The following is a 17,415-nucleotide window of genomic DNA, read 5'->3' on the forward strand; positions in this document are numbered from 1 at the left end:
TGCATATTATTATGAACTTATTATTATTAGAGAATCAAAGAAGCAGGCCCATCAATATACCAATTTCCTTAGAAAATTTAACCCATTACAATGGGATACCCAAAGCTAAAATCTTCTATCCTATGTCAAATTTTAAAATTTGCAGTTTTAACCACATTTACAGATGTTTTGGGTAAATTTTGAAAGCGTTGGCTGCAATAATGCAAATTTGGGCTATTTGTCCAAAACTTTTTGGAAAATGACACATCCAATCATCCATATATCAATAAAGGAGTCATTGATATACCAAACAGCCACAAATTTAACCTTTGTCTGAGGAATGACTATATTTTGGCTTATATGATAAAAATGCCCACAGGAAACAACAATTATTGTGCTCCAGCTGCTGTTGTTCTTTTTGACAAAATTACCCGGCTATTTTTTAGGCATTCACCATTTAAAATTAGGATCAATATTGGTCACATTGTGGCCAGAGGAAACTTTAAGGTCACACCAAACCTCGAAAAATCAGCCTATTCTGGGCACATTTCATTTAACCATTCAGCTTCCAAGCAAGGGAGTTGATGGTTTTTGGCATGCTGGAGGGGAAAAACAGTTGGTTTCAAGTGAGCGCCACAGTTGAAATGTTTAATGGCATTATGAAACTTTCTCTGGCAATTATGCAAATAATTATCATAATAATTGTATGTACTCATGGTACTTGAATTACTTTACACATTCTCCATTTCTTACACATGACAAAAGCAAGTAATTCAGGATGAGTGAATGGGATTAAAGTTCAAAAACAGATGTGCCCATTCATCCTGCACATAATTGGATAGTTTTTAACTTAAAAGTACATAAAATCGCAAAGAGCAATCATTTAGTAAAATAAACCATTATGAAATGTTGAAACAATACATGTATGTATACATAAAGTACAGTCATCAGGCATGAGAATGGCTGCCTGAAAAAGTGTGTGAATTCAGCCTTAAAGAGGCCCAAAACAGGCTGAAAAAATAAAAATGTGTCAATTTGGACAACAAAACTGCCTAAATTCATGCAAAAGCCTGAAAATTCTCATGCCTGAGTCATTTAAAAATTCATAAGCCAAATTATGAGGGATACTCAGTACTGATTACTATACGGATGTGGCGCACAAATGGGTCACATTTTCAGGTTTTCGATATATACCGTAACCACCCGGGTATAAGCCCACCTTCAGGTATAAGCCCACCCCCTATTTTTCAAGACATTATGGGAACATGGGTGCACTCGGCTATAAGCCCAGTACTAAATTTTGGCCAAGTTCTTAAATCAAATCAAATCAAATCAATGCTTTTCTCTCACATAAAAAAATCAGTTGATAATCAACATTCCACACTTAGAATTTAAAGAAATTGACATAGATGATAGAAATTACTGGTACATTGGGCATTATACAAATGGGGATGATTTTTTCTTATTTCTAAATTCAAGTACTAGCCCCTCCTGGGTTATAAGCCCACCCCATTTTTGAAGTAAAATCTGCCATCTAGGGGAGTGGTCTTATACCCGAGTGGTTACGGTATATATATCAATAACCCCTTTTCCTTTTCCTAATTTTTAAAAAGATTTCCAGAAAATAGTCTACTTTCACCTCACTGTGACAATATGTGTCAAAATTTTGACTATTGTTGTCACAGTGAGCTGAAAGTAGACTATATTCTGGAAAAATTGGTAGAGTGATGGGTGCACTTTCAGATTTACAGCAGCACTTTATTCCCTAAACTTGAGTAAACCCACACATCCCGGTGGGGTCACTCAACTTGCAATACTGACCGCACGATCGTTACCAAAATCGCAGAAAAAGGGGTCATTTTAGGGCTTGTCGCATGGACAAAATTGTCTGTGAAATTGGAAAATAGGGGTGTTTTATCGCACAAATTAATGTCCACGAAACTGAAAAAAAGGGGGTTCTTATTGTTTTCTCCCGATCACGTGGATAGCTGGCCAGATAAATAAGGAATAAATTTGGTTTCCTACTTCGTACTCACCCCAAATTTTGCAATAGCCAATTCATATGCGAGGGGTACTACATGTACTTGAATTTTGTGATGAAAAAAACTATTCATAAAATCCTCGTCCTTGAAATGTTGAAATAGGGTCAAAATAGCAAATGTGTCCTCGGAATCTAAAAAATAGGGTTGTTTCAGAGTACCATTTTGTCCTTGTTTTAGAGTAAAAAAGGGGGTAAAATTTCATGATTTGTCCTTGAAATCGACTGCAAAAGGGGGTAATTTGTACTTGTGGTAACGGTCCTATGTGTCCCCCCTGCCAGGGAGTGACCCCACCGGGCCACACATCCACCCTGTCAGCTTCCAGTGTTGGGCATTTTCAGCATTGATCCACCTAAAAATGCATCACCCATGGGTATTTTACAATTTTCTTCTCAGCCAGATTTTATTTATACACAGAGAGGCCCAGATCTTCCTGGAGCTGCGTATATAATTCAGCATCTGTCAAGGCATTCATTTTGCCCATCTCATGAGGAAAGTCCCTGTCCGAGTGATGGGTGGCTAGCTAAACACTGATGGTTTTCCCTCCATTTGATTGCATTATAGTATTCACCAAGGTCCTTCAGCAGTGTCCAATAGCATCAGACCTGCCAACCTACCGAAGTCAGAATGAGGGACATTGAGACCAAAACCTTGTATATGTACACAAACCAGGTACCGACAAATTCAAAGATGTGAGGTGTGCAATACTTTCAGAATTCAGAGAAGGTTTTGCAGGTCTGAATTTTTCACAATAGACTAAAGAGAATGCTATAGCAAATTTTAAAGTGACATTTTCATCATTTTCTGCTGTTCTTTCATTTAAATTTGGCATCACTGAAATCTTCAGAAAACAGGACTGTCCCTCATTTTCACATTGGTAAACCCCAAATGAGGGACAGTTGGCAGGTCTGCTGCTACTCCTGATTATTGCGTAAAAAAAACAAGGTCACACAATGCTACGCAGCTTGATTCAATGCGATTCAATTAGCCAATCAGAACCCCACTTTGTGTTTACGCTATAAACAGCACCATATCAGCACACCGCTGAAGAACCTTGCTGAAATTGATTCCAATCACAGAGCACACATTGATGCAGTGGACATCTTTGATTACAGTCATGGTTTACTTATCCTTTGTATTGAAATGCTGTGTGTGGTTTAATGGAAGCTGCTGATTTCAGTGGTATACTGGCCGTTTTACCTGAAAATAACAAAGAAAAAATTGTTGCCTGCATCACATACTGTGGTATTTCAAAAGGCTGCCTTGAAAGGTTGCACATGATATTTACTCCAAGGCAAAGGAGCCCTGGTGCGCCATTAGGCGGACGTTTATGGTATACCCCCCCCCCACATTCCTGTCACCTCTTTGCTGATAGGGTGCAACTTGTTTAAGGGGTGTATGAAAATATTTGGTTCCACATTGTGTACATCATCTTAAATAAAAATAAATCAATGTAGATATTTATATAGCGCTTTATGCCGTAAACAGCCTCAAAGCGCTTTACATTCATTAGAATATGTCGGAACCACGTTTGCAGCCTACAAGTGGTGCAGGGTCCATCAGTACAACGACTGTGACTACCCCTAACAGCTTTCCATTGCACCTGGGTGGGGTGAGGCAAGCGAGGCAAAGCGCCTTGCCCAAGGGTGCAACACGGTGGTGGGACGGGGAATTGAACCCACGCACGTCGAGCAAGCTCTCAGATTATGAGTCCAAGGCCGTAACCACTGAGCCACCGTGCCCTCTTACTTGAGTGGCTCAGGCAGGGCTGGATTGACCTTTTTCATGGCCCTGGGACAGGCTCAAATTTAGGGCACCTTGGCTATTCAAATCCACATGTTACACTCCCACCTCAGTCCCATCCCTGTAACATATTTATTATTCTCACTTTCCTTTTATTTCTTTTTTTCTTTTGAAGTTTTCATTTTAAATGTTTTTATTTGTTCTACCCTCCCAATTTTGGCACTCCTGGATTTTGGGCTTTGGGTATGCTTCCATCTGGCCCTGTGGTAAATCCAGCCCTGACTCAGGGCCCCCAGACAACATCCAATAGAGTACTTACCTATAACAAGCGCCTTTGTCACACCATTTGATAACAAGTCTAATGAGGGCGCTTCACTCTCCTGTGACATCACAGTTATTGCAACATTTGTACTATCAGCCTTGAAATCTATTGATGAACCCAAATAATTCAGACCAGTTATATTAAAGTGTTCTGATTTAGGGGGTAGATTAAAGTTTAGATCTAGTCTATCTTGGCGTAGCCTGAATCCCCCATAACCAAACAGTACTGATTGTAGGAATCCGCCCATGCCTGTTGCAAAGTTTATTGCACCACTACCTGAAGAGGTTTCAGTCCACACCTGATGATAGGAAGAAAATAATAATAAAAATCATTTACTTTACTTATTATACAAGTAATAATAAAAGCAATATCAATGATAAGTAAAATTATACACAACTCTGCTTGCTCCTGCATTTACGCAAATAGACAATATGGCTGTGCTTTGGAACATACCCTGTACAGTGGCGACCAATAACGTAAGCCCAACAATCAGGACAGCAGCCCTGGTGACCCCAGAGTGAGCGTAGCAATTTTGACTCATGCCTTCAATACCATTTGTACCAAAGTCAATGACACTCAATGCAAAGGAGTTCACACATAAACAGGTAAAATCTACACTACTTCAGGCCAAACAGGCTGTATCAAAATAATTGATGCTGTGCCCATGTTTATTGAAAAGCATTGTTTTGTTTATTTATTTATTTATTTCTTATAACCTGGGGTGACCAATCAATGCACTGGCACTGTTCTCCCTTTTTGGGTTTTTTTAATAATATAACATTGCATCCTATTCAAATGACCAGAATTTATACTTTATTGTCTTTTGCAAAATTCCTTTGCCGTTTTTATTTCAGCGCAGTTTATGGCGTAAACAGTAAGCCGGGTTTGGATTGGCTAGTTGAAACATGTCATTCTGTACTATTGTCCTCTTATACTTTGGTCTTATATGTTTGTAAAATAATGTAAGATGGAAGGAGTTGTCCACCTCTGGCCTCCTTTAGCCTTTTGGACAGCTCAGCCATGCCAAATTAGTCTCATTTTATTAACTTATTAAATCAAAAATAACTTATTAATCTAAAACTATATCTATGATATGTATGCATTGCTATTATGTATTATTTTTGCATGGAAATAAAATACATATCTATCTATGTATCTATCTCCTTGAAACCATGATTGAGGATAGCCAAATATTATTAGGCCTAAAAAACGATGTGTATTGCCTTTTTAACTTGCATTTTTTTAAATATATGTGAAAAAATATTTTTAACAATTACCAACTGACTGACCGTGAGTAGCTTTGGAGCTTAATGGGCAATACAAACTTTTTTAGGCCTCAATAAGAAAACAGATGTACCTACCTTAAATGGTTGTTGTATATTAAGAAAGCTTTTTTCAAATAATTCATTAGCTTTGGTCATATTTCCCAAATCCATCCATCCTACAGCAAACATTCCCCATGTCATAGCTGGGCCATTAGGGTCCGTCACATCCTTACCATTGTATGACTCGTAGAACATGAGGTCGTTTTTGCGTACCTGTTTGGAAAGATGTGCAAAATCTATCAATTTAAACATCATAATACTTTATTTACCCATGGACCTAGGGACTGAAATTGGCTGATTGGTTGCTTTTACAGGTGCATGTGCCTTGTGCCACCGATCCCCCTCCCTGGGTCTGGTTTCAGTTTGTACAACTGTAAAGAAATCTAGAGAAAGCACTACCCTTAAAAATATATAAGTATAATTTACAAAAAAGTGTTGCAAACTGTGGTAGATATATATGTATATTGTTAGCTGTAAACCAAGCTGAGTTAACAGAAGACAACATAATTGTCCCTTTGTCAGTATGTGTTTTGCATCTTATCTCTTTCTTCTATGATCCAACCAACCACATCCATCAAATTGGTGGAGTAGCCATACTGGCTACCCAAAGGATAACTTAACTTATTTGCAAAGAGTCTTATAAGCTAGAAATGTATGTTTTTGTTTTAGCATTTTCTCAAAGAATATTGTATCGTATGATATTAAATGGCACTAGTGCTTACCTGTTCTGGCATATCAACCATCAGTGGGAATCCTAGTAGGATAACATCAGCTTGCTTTATGAAAGTACCTTATGAGTAAAAGAAAGAATGATAGGGTTCAGTTTTTCTTTCCTGTCCCATAAAAACCAATTATGACAACCCTGATCAGAACTTGTTTTTTAATACTGTCAGTTTCAAGTTGACAATAGTGTTTACTAAACTATTAGACCTTGTAGCATATAAACTGATATTGTACTCTGTCATGTTGACAAAAGCTTAAAAAGTTAACTTTTCAGAGTCTGTATTGGGCAGCGACGTTGCTTCCGACGCCATCACGGCGTCTTCATTCAGTGTAGTGATTACACTCCTCCGGTCACCTGATCATACAGTGGGTAGTCAAGTGACAGCAGATCGTCATAGGTAGGTCACATGACTCATGTAGTTTCAAGCTATTGCAGCCCATTATGGTTGCAGAAAGTAATTATGCATCCAGCATCCCTGTTGAGTGTGGGTCTTTGGGTCTTGATCACAAGAGATTCTCTGATCTTTCGGTTCCAAAAGTTATCCTCCCTACCGATAACTTCTACATTGTCTAAACTGATGTCATGTTTGTGATTTGATGTATGTTCACCGACTGCTGTCATCAGGGCTGTGATTTTCAGCAGGGCCCTGCTTAACGTATAAAACACAGTTTTACATGTTAAAAGAAAATAAATATTTACATAAACATATAATCCATCCATAAAACCATGATTAAGAGACACATTGACGTAAAAGACATAAAAGATATGTATATACATTATTGAATATTTGATAAAAAACACAAGAAACTTCATAAGAATTGCATAAGAATATAAATATTGACATAAACATATAATCGAACCATAAAAACCATAATATTAAGAGACATGCTGATGTAAAAGACATAAAAGATATATATACATAAATAGGATAATTGATAAAAAACCATTAGAAAATACATAAGAAATATCCATTGATATGCTAAAAAACCTATTGCAATTGTAAACATAATTTAAGAATGCAGAGCAAGATGATGACTCGTAAATGGCAAGATACATTAACATAATTTCAGATCTTTTTTAAAAGCTGTTTTAAAAGACGAGAATGATTTTGCATCTCGGATATCCTTTGAAATAAGATTCCATGTGATACATCCTTGATATTGAAACATACTTTTACCATAATAAGTATTAAAACTAGGCTTGTAAAGATTTCCAGCTTTGCTTGTTCGTGTATGTACAGCATGGATAGAACTAACTTCATGAAATAAATCATTAAGGTAAACAGGTGCCATATTATTCAAAACTTTGTACATCATACACCCATTATAATATAAAATTCGACTACGAATATCCATGAAGCCTAAAGTCATTAACATATCTTTGATGTGTGTACGGCATGGCATACATAAAATAATTCTCATGGCATGTTCCTTGAACCTAGTGGTGAGTGCTCTTGCCGTCTCACTAACACAAGTGTCTGTGCACTTGGGGCAGCTGATTTTGTATATAACACCGCATTTATGAACTAGGAAGTTATCACAGGGAGAATAACTTTTGGAACCGAAAGATCAGAGAAGCCCTTGACAGACTCTGAAAAGGTAACTTTTAAGCTTATTAGACCTTGCTTATACTCCTACTTGATTACAATAGACTATTCCAGTTGAAATCTATTACCCCCTATGGAAGACACAATCTAAATCTGCCACACAGGGAGCGTGAATTTCAAAAAGGGTTAAAAACCTACACTGGATGATACAGACTCTTCTCATCAAACTATTAAACCTACCTAGTGTATAGCCTTCATAATCTGGACGATACTGATTCTCCTCATCAAACGATAAGAACACAATACACAGAAACCTACCTAGTGTGTAGCCTTCATACTCTGGATAATACTTATAGAATAAAAGTATTGTTTTTTAGCCACTGTCGTGAATCTATTGTCTCATATAACACAGCGACATCATTATTTTAAGTAAAACAACAAGGCATGTTATATGAGACGATAGATGCACCACAGCAGCTAAAACATTACCTTTATCCTCATTCTTAAACACTCAATTAAAAAGAAAATATCATAAGAATACCAAATTTTAATCAAATTAAAAGGAATTACCTTGGGCTTAAAATCGATCAGTCCCGTTGTTGCTATCGCCTCCGATTGGTTCAAAGAGCAAGTACATGTATCGTGTTGATGCAAACATGCTGAAGCGTGTTATATCATGTCATGGGTACGAACCAATAAGATTGCAGGAACGTTCAAGTGTTTAAGAATGATTCTTCTTATCAAACTATTAAACCTACCTAGTGTATATCCTTCATACTCTGGATGATACTGATTCTTCTCATCAAACAAGATAAACATGTGATCAGCAATATTTGTCCAATTCTTTGGTACTGTTGCATTGATGAATTGAGCAGCATATGTGGGCAGATTGAGTGAAATCTTAGCTATGTTGTTGGTGTACACTGAGTTGTCTACATTCTGATGGTACTCATCTGGCGGCATGACACCTGAAAGAAAATGATTATAAGTGGCATACAGGTGTGATTAAAGCCATATGTTTGATTTGCATTAAGAAGAGATTCCTATTTAAATGTTAGTTTTCACTGAACACATTGTCCACTTTTAATTTTGAGCCAAAAAAATGAGGTAAAAACGGTAATTGTTATTTCATTCCAGCGCCTATAATGTGTGTAGCAGCTTGCCGACCATATCATTTTCATGAATATTGGCGTAGCTTCACACAGCTTGGAGTATGAACATCACATCATCATCAGTCGGCTGCGGAGCAGGCGACTACAAGCTTTCTCCAACTGTTGCGATCTTGGGCAAGCGAAACAATTTTGTTTGGCTGCAGCATCCCTTCAGTATCTCCCAGGAGGTGCTGTACATACTGTAAGTACAGTGTCCATGGCCGTCCCGGTTTCCTCTTCCCATGTGGTGGAATATAAAGGGCATATTCTTTCACAGGCTCGTCATCTTCAAGACGCAGTATATGGCCGAGAAATTTGAGTTGATGAATCTTGACTCTGGCAATCAGTGGAGTGGTGTTGGTCAGATTGTAGATGGTTTCATTTGGGATCCGATCCACACGCTTGATGTTTAACATGACTCTGTAGCAAGATGTTGCAAAGGCATTGATCTTGTTTTCCATGTCCTTGGTGATTACCCATGACTCACACCCGTACAGAAGGATAGTGACACAAGTTGTCTCAAACAGCTTGATTTTTGTTCCGATTGGCAGGGATGGGCTTCTCCAAAGGCGTTCCAGTTTCCAGAAAGCGGCCCAGGCTAGTGCTATTCTTCTTTGTAGGTCTCCAACACTAGAGCCCATCTTGGAACCCAAGTACTTGAAGTCTGTGACATGGTTGATGGTACTACCATAGACTTCAAGTGCTGGCTGGGCGTTACAGTTTGCAGTCATATATTCTGTCTTAGGTGCGCTGATGACAAGGCCTAGATCTGCTGCTGCTGTTGCAGTCCTAGTAAGCTGTGACTGGGACCGGGCTATAGAAGATTCCATCAGGGCAATATCATCAGCAAAATCCAGGTCATTCAGCATCTTAGCAGGATACCTGCTTGACCGGCGATGGGTAGGTAACAATTCCAGCGTCAATTCCAGAAGTTGATTTCTTCAGGAGGTAGTCTACCAGGATAATGAACAGGAATGGTGCCAACACATCACCCTGAAGCACTCCAGTTGTTACTTGGAAAGGCTCTGAGATACTTCCATCTACCATAACGGCACTATTGGAGTCCTTATAGAGCACCTGGATGGCATTGACCACAACCTTTGGTATTCCATAATGCCGCAGCACTAAGAACATGACGGACCTGTTGATGGAGTCAAAGGCTTTTTTGAAGTCCACAAAAGTGACTGTCAAGGGAAGTTGGTACTCCTTGAAGCCTTCCATGATCCTCCTCAAAATGTGTATTTGCTGAGCACAGCTTCGACCTGATCTAAAGCCAGCCTGGTTGCTTCTCAGTAAAGGATCAATGTGAGGTCGGATTCTGATCAGAAGGATCTTGTTGTACACTTTTGCGGCAATGGACATAAGTGAAATACCATGGTAGTTTGTCATGAGAGAGAGGTCGCCTTTCTTTGGTAGAGGAATGATGACATTTGTGACCCACTGACGTGGCGGTGTCAGCGTTGAGAATACTTCCATACAGAATTTGAGAATCATATCAATCATGCTATCCCCTCCTATGAACAAACAAGATATACAACGAATTGCGATATGCATACAGTTTATACATCACTGATTCAATGGTTTATTTGATACACGCGCACACGATGTGTTTATCCACTACTCGATCGGTAAACATTGAAAAAAACGGAGATCTCCAGTTTTATTATGAAAACTTTTTTAAATTACAGTAAAATTTAAGTTTTCATAATAAAACTGGAGATCTCCGTTTTTTTCATTGTTTACTTCAGGCTTAGTCTTTCACATGGTATTTTTGTACACCATTGGGCATTACAATGATGCAAAAAGTAGAAATTCAACAAAAAAAATGAGGGTGTCGCTGTGGAGCAAATCACACAGTACGGCTTTAAGGTGTTTAACTTCTGTGATGTTTAGGGGTCCTTGGGTCAATATCATATGGGGATGATTGTCTGTATTGTAAAGCTTGTGGCATGTGTGTAAATGTCATTGCTGTCGCCAACTATGATGATAATGACGATGATGATCGTGATGATGATCATGACAATGATCATGATCTAATAAATGTTGGTCATAAATATTATGATGATGAGCTACGTGCAAATGTTTAAGAGCCATTCAGGCCCTTTGCATGCTTAGGGTGGAAAATTTATGGGCTCTCATTAATTGTTATGGTCCCAAACTCAATTGTATATTTGACAAATGATAATATGTTAATGTTAAACTGGTCCACATTTAAGTGACACTTTTTACCTGTGAAATCACAAATCCACAACAGGTTCTACATGTACCATATTATAACAGGACAGGATTGATGTTGAGGTCAGCACAGCATTGAGTTTGTATTGCTGACTTTCAGTGGCGTAGATTTTTTGTTGACATTGGGGGGATGGGGTTTCAAAAATTTTCTTGAAGTAATGTGAATCCAGCACCTTTTGGTGACCAAATAAGTTTATGGTACAAATGCCCGCGAAACGCACAGAACATTTTGCCATATTGAAGCAAAACTGGTGAAATATGGTTCAAAAGTTAATTAAAAAATTTGGCACTTTTGGGGCTAAAATGGTCAAATATGAGGTTAATTTGGTCAGAAACCCACATATAGGCATCAACATGGGGGAGATGAGTGTATGGACCATACCATACCCCTGGCAAAATATTAGGGGATTTATCCCCCATCCCCCAGGACGCCTATGCTGACTTTGGGTAGTGTACCAGCTGGCCTACAGTGATTTTGACTAGCAGTTTGTCCGAGGTCCACCTTATTTCTATCACTCATCATCATCAGACGATGACAACAACGTCATCGTCAACAACAATAACATCACTATCACCACAACCCTCACCATCCCTTTCATCACCATTACATTATCAGGATTCATGGATCTATAGGTATCAAAACAAAACTGCATGAAAAAATCTTAAAACCTTGTATTTTCATTTACTTTTGCTCAAGGAAGGAAGATAATATATCTTGAGACTGGGAGTAATCCTGAAAATGTAACCCCAGAGGATTCTCAATTTCTTATCCTCATATAATCATCATTTCATAAGAAGTTTGCACACAACACTGATTCACAGCCCCTCTAACACTCTATAACCAAAATCTGGTTAATATACTTAGTGCACTACTTATACCTACCTTTGATCACATAGGCCTTCTTTGATTCATCATATTCAGACCGTGATGCCCAGAAGTCAGCCAACCCAGTCACAATCTCCCAACCTCTCTCCTTAGCTAAGAAATCTTTATCCCATGTAGCTGAGATGTACTGTACTCATACCTACCTTTGATTACATAGGCCTTCTTTGATTCATCATATTCAGACCGTAATGCCCAGAAGTCAGCCAACCCAGTCACAATCTCCCAACCTCTCTCCTTAGCTAAGAAATCTTTATCCCATGTAGCTGAGATACATACATACATACATACATACATACATACATACATACATAAAGGTATTTATATAGCGCCTTTAAAATTTATCAAGGCGCTGAACAAGGAGAGAAAGGATGGGAAAAAAAAGAAAAACAGTGGAACAAGAAAGAAGCTAACTGAAAAGGTGAGTTTTCAGTTTCTTCCTGAAAACTGGAATTGATGGAGACTCCCTGATGGCTTTAGAGAGTTTGTTCCATTCCCTCGGGCCAGAGACAGAGAAGGTATTTAAACCAGATCCTCTATGTGCCCTAGACTGACTAAGCAGAGTCTTATCGGAAGAAGATCTCAATTCTCTTCCGGGAGCATATCGGCCCTGATTTGGTAAAATGATCTAACTTGAAAATCGCTGTTTTGAGAAAAAGAGCTTTTAAGTTTGAACACTTGACGTTTTTCTTTTTGTGTAAAATAAATTATTAAACACATCTAATATCTTAGAAAATATAACAATCTTATTATTTGCAAAAGTTTGGCTAATTTGGTTGAGTAATTTTGAAATAACAACCATTTTTAGGGAGTTAGATTCTTTTGCATTGTTTTAACTTGTAACAAAAATAAACAAAGCGAGACTCATTTATTTGGTAAAATGATCTATCTTGAGATAGGTTGTTTTGCCGTATTATCATTAATGTGTTCTGGCGCTCTCTAGGGATCTTGGCTAATGCGGTAAAATGATCTAACTTTGAGATAGGTCATTTTACCATATTAAATCTACGGAAAGTGACAAAAAGTGTCAAGATAGGTTCTGCTATCTTTAAAACGAAGCATGGTGGTGATTTGAGGATGTCACCAATGGAAAGAGCACCCTCATATTACCCAAAATATGGATTTATCTCAAAATGTCCAAATTTCAAGTTAGATCGTTTTACCAAATCAGGGCCGATATGCTGAAAGAAGCTCACAAAGATAATTGGGGGCACGGCCCTGAGAGCACTTGAAAACATAAAGCAGAAGTTTAAAAAGAATTCGAAAAAAGAGATGTACTGTACTCATACCTACCTTTGATTACATAGGCCTTCTTTGATTCATCATATTCAGACCGTGATGCCCAGAAGTCAGCCAATCCAGTCACCATCTCCCAACCTCTCTCTTTAGCTAAGAAATCTTTATCCCATGTAGCCGAGATGTATTGCTGTGTTGCAAATGCTATATCGCCATTCACATGTATTTCTTTTTCAGTGTAAATTGCAGCTGGGCACACATCAAATCCTGAAATGGACACATGGTTTGTTATTTATTTGTGGTGTGACCTGATGGACAGCCTCATTACCCATTTTTCTTCATCAAAACTGAGATTTTGGTATCAGAGGAAAGCTCATACTTGTCTCATTACCCCAGTAACATATAATGCCCAAGATATGTTTTGCAGGAGAAATTGTTTGGGGTTTCTGATGGGCCTCAGTATTTTGCCTCAGGAGCTCATGCTCCCTTGGAAAATTATCTCAGCTCAAAACAACCCCCCTGGTTTCACACATATGACCTCAAAACAGATAGTGTGCAGTTATTATTGTCAATCTGGTGAAGCTGAAGTTGTGCAACCCTAGCAACAATGAGGAAGCATAAGTTCATAAACACCACCTACCAGAGTAAGCCATTTCCCATGGGAACTTTGCTCCTTTCAATCCTGCCTGTTTAGCTATGGTTTTAGCAGCATCTAAATGCACTGTTCTACAGCTCAGCATAGCCTTGGCTAACTCAGGATGGAACATGAGTATAGGTGGATACATCCACGTGGCTTGGTCCCAGAACACATGGCCCTGTAGGAATCAAACATTGATTTCACTAAGAATTAAAACATCTAAACCTGCTTTGATAAAATGTGAAGCAGGTTTTACTGATTTATTCAGGGCCTTTATTGTTATAAAATATTGAATAACGAGTAACAAATTATCCAGGCACCCTCAAAGCAAGGTGATGATTTGAAATGTTACATTGATCAATTGCAGAAAAAGAGTTCACTTTAGGCTATCTTAATTAAATCCTGTGTCTCAAAGCTTGTGAGAAATTGAAAACCTAACCTTTTTTTATATTTTTTATGTTTATTTTTTTTATGTGTCAGTTCAGGATTTCGGACAAGAATTTTGTGCAAAAATTATCCAATGTTGCAAATGTTGGGATAGTAGACAAATAAAGTCCATGTTACAAACTATTCTTCTTCTCTTTTATTGTTTTTGTGTCCAAAATTTGCAAAAAAATCTGAACCTTATGTTCAAATATGAATTTTGGGTTTTATTTTTGCCGTTTTGTTAAAAAAAAAAAAAAAGACATAAAAATGAATTTCTTGATTTTCATAGAGTACTACACGCACGATTTTACTAACGCGCGCAACAGCTTTGAAATACAGGATTTAATTAAGATGGCCTTACCATTCAACTTATTATGACTTCCTGTAAGTTGTGACTTGGACCCTCAAACTTTGTATAGTTACCAATCTATTAAAGACCATTCATTACACTCTACACTTCATCCAAGGCATCCCCATACATATTTTAATATGAGGAAAATCAACATTAATCATCACATCAACCCACCCATACACAGTTGCTGGTACAAGTAAACCCCCACACACCAACTCCACCTCCACACAAACATTCCTCACCATGTAATCAGCATTTCCTGCCCCATGAGCTAGTCCTCCAGGACTGAGGCCATAGAATTGGAATGGGTAGTTTTCGGTATAGTTGAGAGGCGGTAACGAGCTCATTATGTAATACATGCTGCCATATATTGCCTTGGCAAGAGGAAGATTGTTGTCAACGTCAATATGACCTAATGGGGGAAAAGAAGAGAATAAATGAATAATTATGTTGTACTACAAATGCAACATATCATTTGAGCCATTAGGGTGAAATGTACGGGCCGTCAGCAATTTTCATGGGCCCAAAGTCATATTGTAAAATGATAAAAATGGTCCAAATTTGTGACACTTTGTAAGAGATTAGATTCAACAGGTTATGCAATGGATTGAAGACAGCCTTGCTGACTTTGGTGACAATATTTCCACAGGGTAGCATATTGACAGGGCTGCTGTTATTTTCCAATGGTTTAAGCCCACAGACCCCCTTATTTTGAGTACTGGTGATAGTTTCATGGTCATTGCATACAAAACGTACTTCTGTGACTAGAAGAATGATTGGCTGTTGATTTATAGGTCCTGGATTTATAGTTATACTTGGCATATAAAGTGTATTTCCACCTGTTTACTTTGCCCTTAGATTATTAAACTCCAGATAGGAACGTCCTATGCCTGAGTCTTCTGAGTGTGCTTGAATTAGGCTGACACTGGTAAAGTGCTTGAACCTTGTGACGTCGCTAATTTGAGCCGTTGCACTATTTTTGAGTTCGCTAACGCACCTGCTTTAATCGTTGACCCCCATCGGCAACATGTATACCTTCCGTGGTATGACTTTGCCCCTCTCCTGTTGCCAATTGGGTTTTGTTATATGGGGATCAAGAAGTAACAACTGTCCTCACTTCGTTTAATAGATTCATTAGGTTTGTTGATTAAAATAAATATTTCCATTTTACTTGACAAAACCAAATGAATTTTTTATTCACTACAATTTATTGTCCTTCACAACGGAGGACTTTAGCAGGTATGACTGTTATGGTCATCTGATCCACTTTCCCTGGAAACTGGTTTCCGGTACTTCTTAGTCTCTTTTCCAGTCTTTAACAGACAGAGACAATCATGTGATAAACTGGGACAAATCCAAGAACCTTGGGCTGGAGCATGACAAAAAATTCTAGAGAAGTGCAGTAAGGTATGGAAATCAGGAGAAGACTATGAACAGAGAGGAGGGGACATATTTCCTAAGACTCATCTACGATCCTCTTTTAAAGACTGGAAAAGAGACTAAGAAGTAATGGAAACCAGTTTCACCGGAAAGCAGATCAGATGACCATATCATTCATACCTGATGAAGTCCTCCGATGTGAAGGACAAAATATTGTAGTGAGTAAAAAATTCACTTGGTTTTGTCAAGCAAAATGGAAATATTTAACTGTCCTCACCTTTGCTCCATTTGTCCTTCCAAGCAGCTGTGTGCATAGATGTCAAAGTCCCATCTCTAGCATGTTTCATACCCATTTCATACATATCTGAAGCTTCTTGGTCTGTGTGTGAGATGGATGTAATAAATGTCCATGTCTGACTAGTCTTACTGTCAGGTAATGTGATGGTATCAGGTAGATTTGTCCAATGTATATACACAGGAATGGTCCCACTTGTATCTGTCTCTGCTTCTGTGGTGTTGCCTTTCATTACTCTGTGTTGAAAAAAAAATCCAAGGATTAATATTTAAAAAACAGCCTCGTCCCACATTTTTCTTTTAATCACAACTGTGATTTGGTATCAAAGGAAAGCTCATATTTGTTTTCATTACCCCAGTAAAATATAACCCCTGAGATAACTATCATTGAGATGGCATGAACAAAAAGACCATGTTACTAAGGAATTTGTTTTAAAAGAACTTAGCAAACTTAATGTAAGTAAAAGTACTGGAATTGATGATATTCCTTCTAGATTTTTGAAGGATGGTGCTTGTGTGCTTGTTGAACCAATAACACATATTGTCAATCTTTCCATCACCACTAATACAGTTCCCAACGATTTCAAATTGGCTCGTGTCAAGCCCTTGTTTAAAAAGAATAGCAGAACTGATGTTGGAAACTACAGACCCGTCAGTATCCCCAGTGTCACATCTAAAATCTTGGAAAGAGCTGTATATGTCCAAGTTGAATCTTACTTGAGGGAGAAGAAATTGCTTTATGATTACCAATCTGGTTTTAGAGGATCATGCTCCACAGATACATGTCTCTTCCATCTTACTGATTACATTCGCACTCAAACTTCTCAAGGCAATTATACTGGTATGGTGTTATTGGACCTACAAAAGGCCTTTGACACAGTGAACCATGATATATTATGCCATAAACTTATCGCTATGGGCATTGGTTCTTCATCATGGTTCCGTTCGTATCTTTCAAATAGGCAGCAAATCGTTAGTGTCAATGATGTGAGTCTGATCCTCTAAACATCTCATGTGGAGTCCCGCAGGGAAGTATTTTGGGCCCACTTTTGTTTTTATGTTATGTAAACGATATGCCAATGAGTATTAATTGTAAACTACTTTTGTATGCTGATGACAGTGCTCTCCTCATTTCTGGTAAGG

General features: G+C 38.1%; 1 protein-coding gene across 1 annotated transcript in view; it reads right to left on the reverse strand.

The window, feature by feature from the left end:
• Positions 1 to 1,861: 1,861 nt before the first annotated feature.
• LOC140156542 (protein-glucosylgalactosylhydroxylysine glucosidase-like) overlaps positions 1,862 to 17,415 on the reverse strand; it is a 60,176-nt gene continuing 44,622 nt past the window's right edge. Inside the window, exons 4-12 of the mRNA XM_072179482.1 lie at positions 16,256 to 16,509; positions 14,841 to 15,010; positions 13,824 to 13,998; positions 13,241 to 13,450; positions 8,437 to 8,646; positions 6,131 to 6,198; positions 5,445 to 5,621; positions 4,081 to 4,381; positions 1,862 to 3,218 (exon numbers count right to left, since the gene is read on the reverse strand). Of these exons, the coding sequence (XP_072035583.1) occupies positions 3,145 to 3,218; positions 4,081 to 4,381; positions 5,445 to 5,621; positions 6,131 to 6,198; positions 8,437 to 8,646; positions 13,241 to 13,450; positions 13,824 to 13,998; positions 14,841 to 15,010; positions 16,256 to 16,509 (1,639 nt within the window). The 3' untranslated portion in view covers positions 1,862 to 3,144. The remainder of the gene's footprint in view (positions 3,219 to 4,080; positions 4,382 to 5,444; positions 5,622 to 6,130; positions 6,199 to 8,436; positions 8,647 to 13,240; positions 13,451 to 13,823; positions 13,999 to 14,840; positions 15,011 to 16,255; positions 16,510 to 17,415) is intronic.

Source organism: Amphiura filiformis, chromosome 7, assembly GCF_039555335.1.
Source record: "Amphiura filiformis chromosome 7, Afil_fr2py, whole genome shotgun sequence".
NCBI classification, from domain to species: domain Eukaryota; kingdom Metazoa; phylum Echinodermata; class Ophiuroidea; order Amphilepidida; family Amphiuridae; genus Amphiura; species Amphiura filiformis.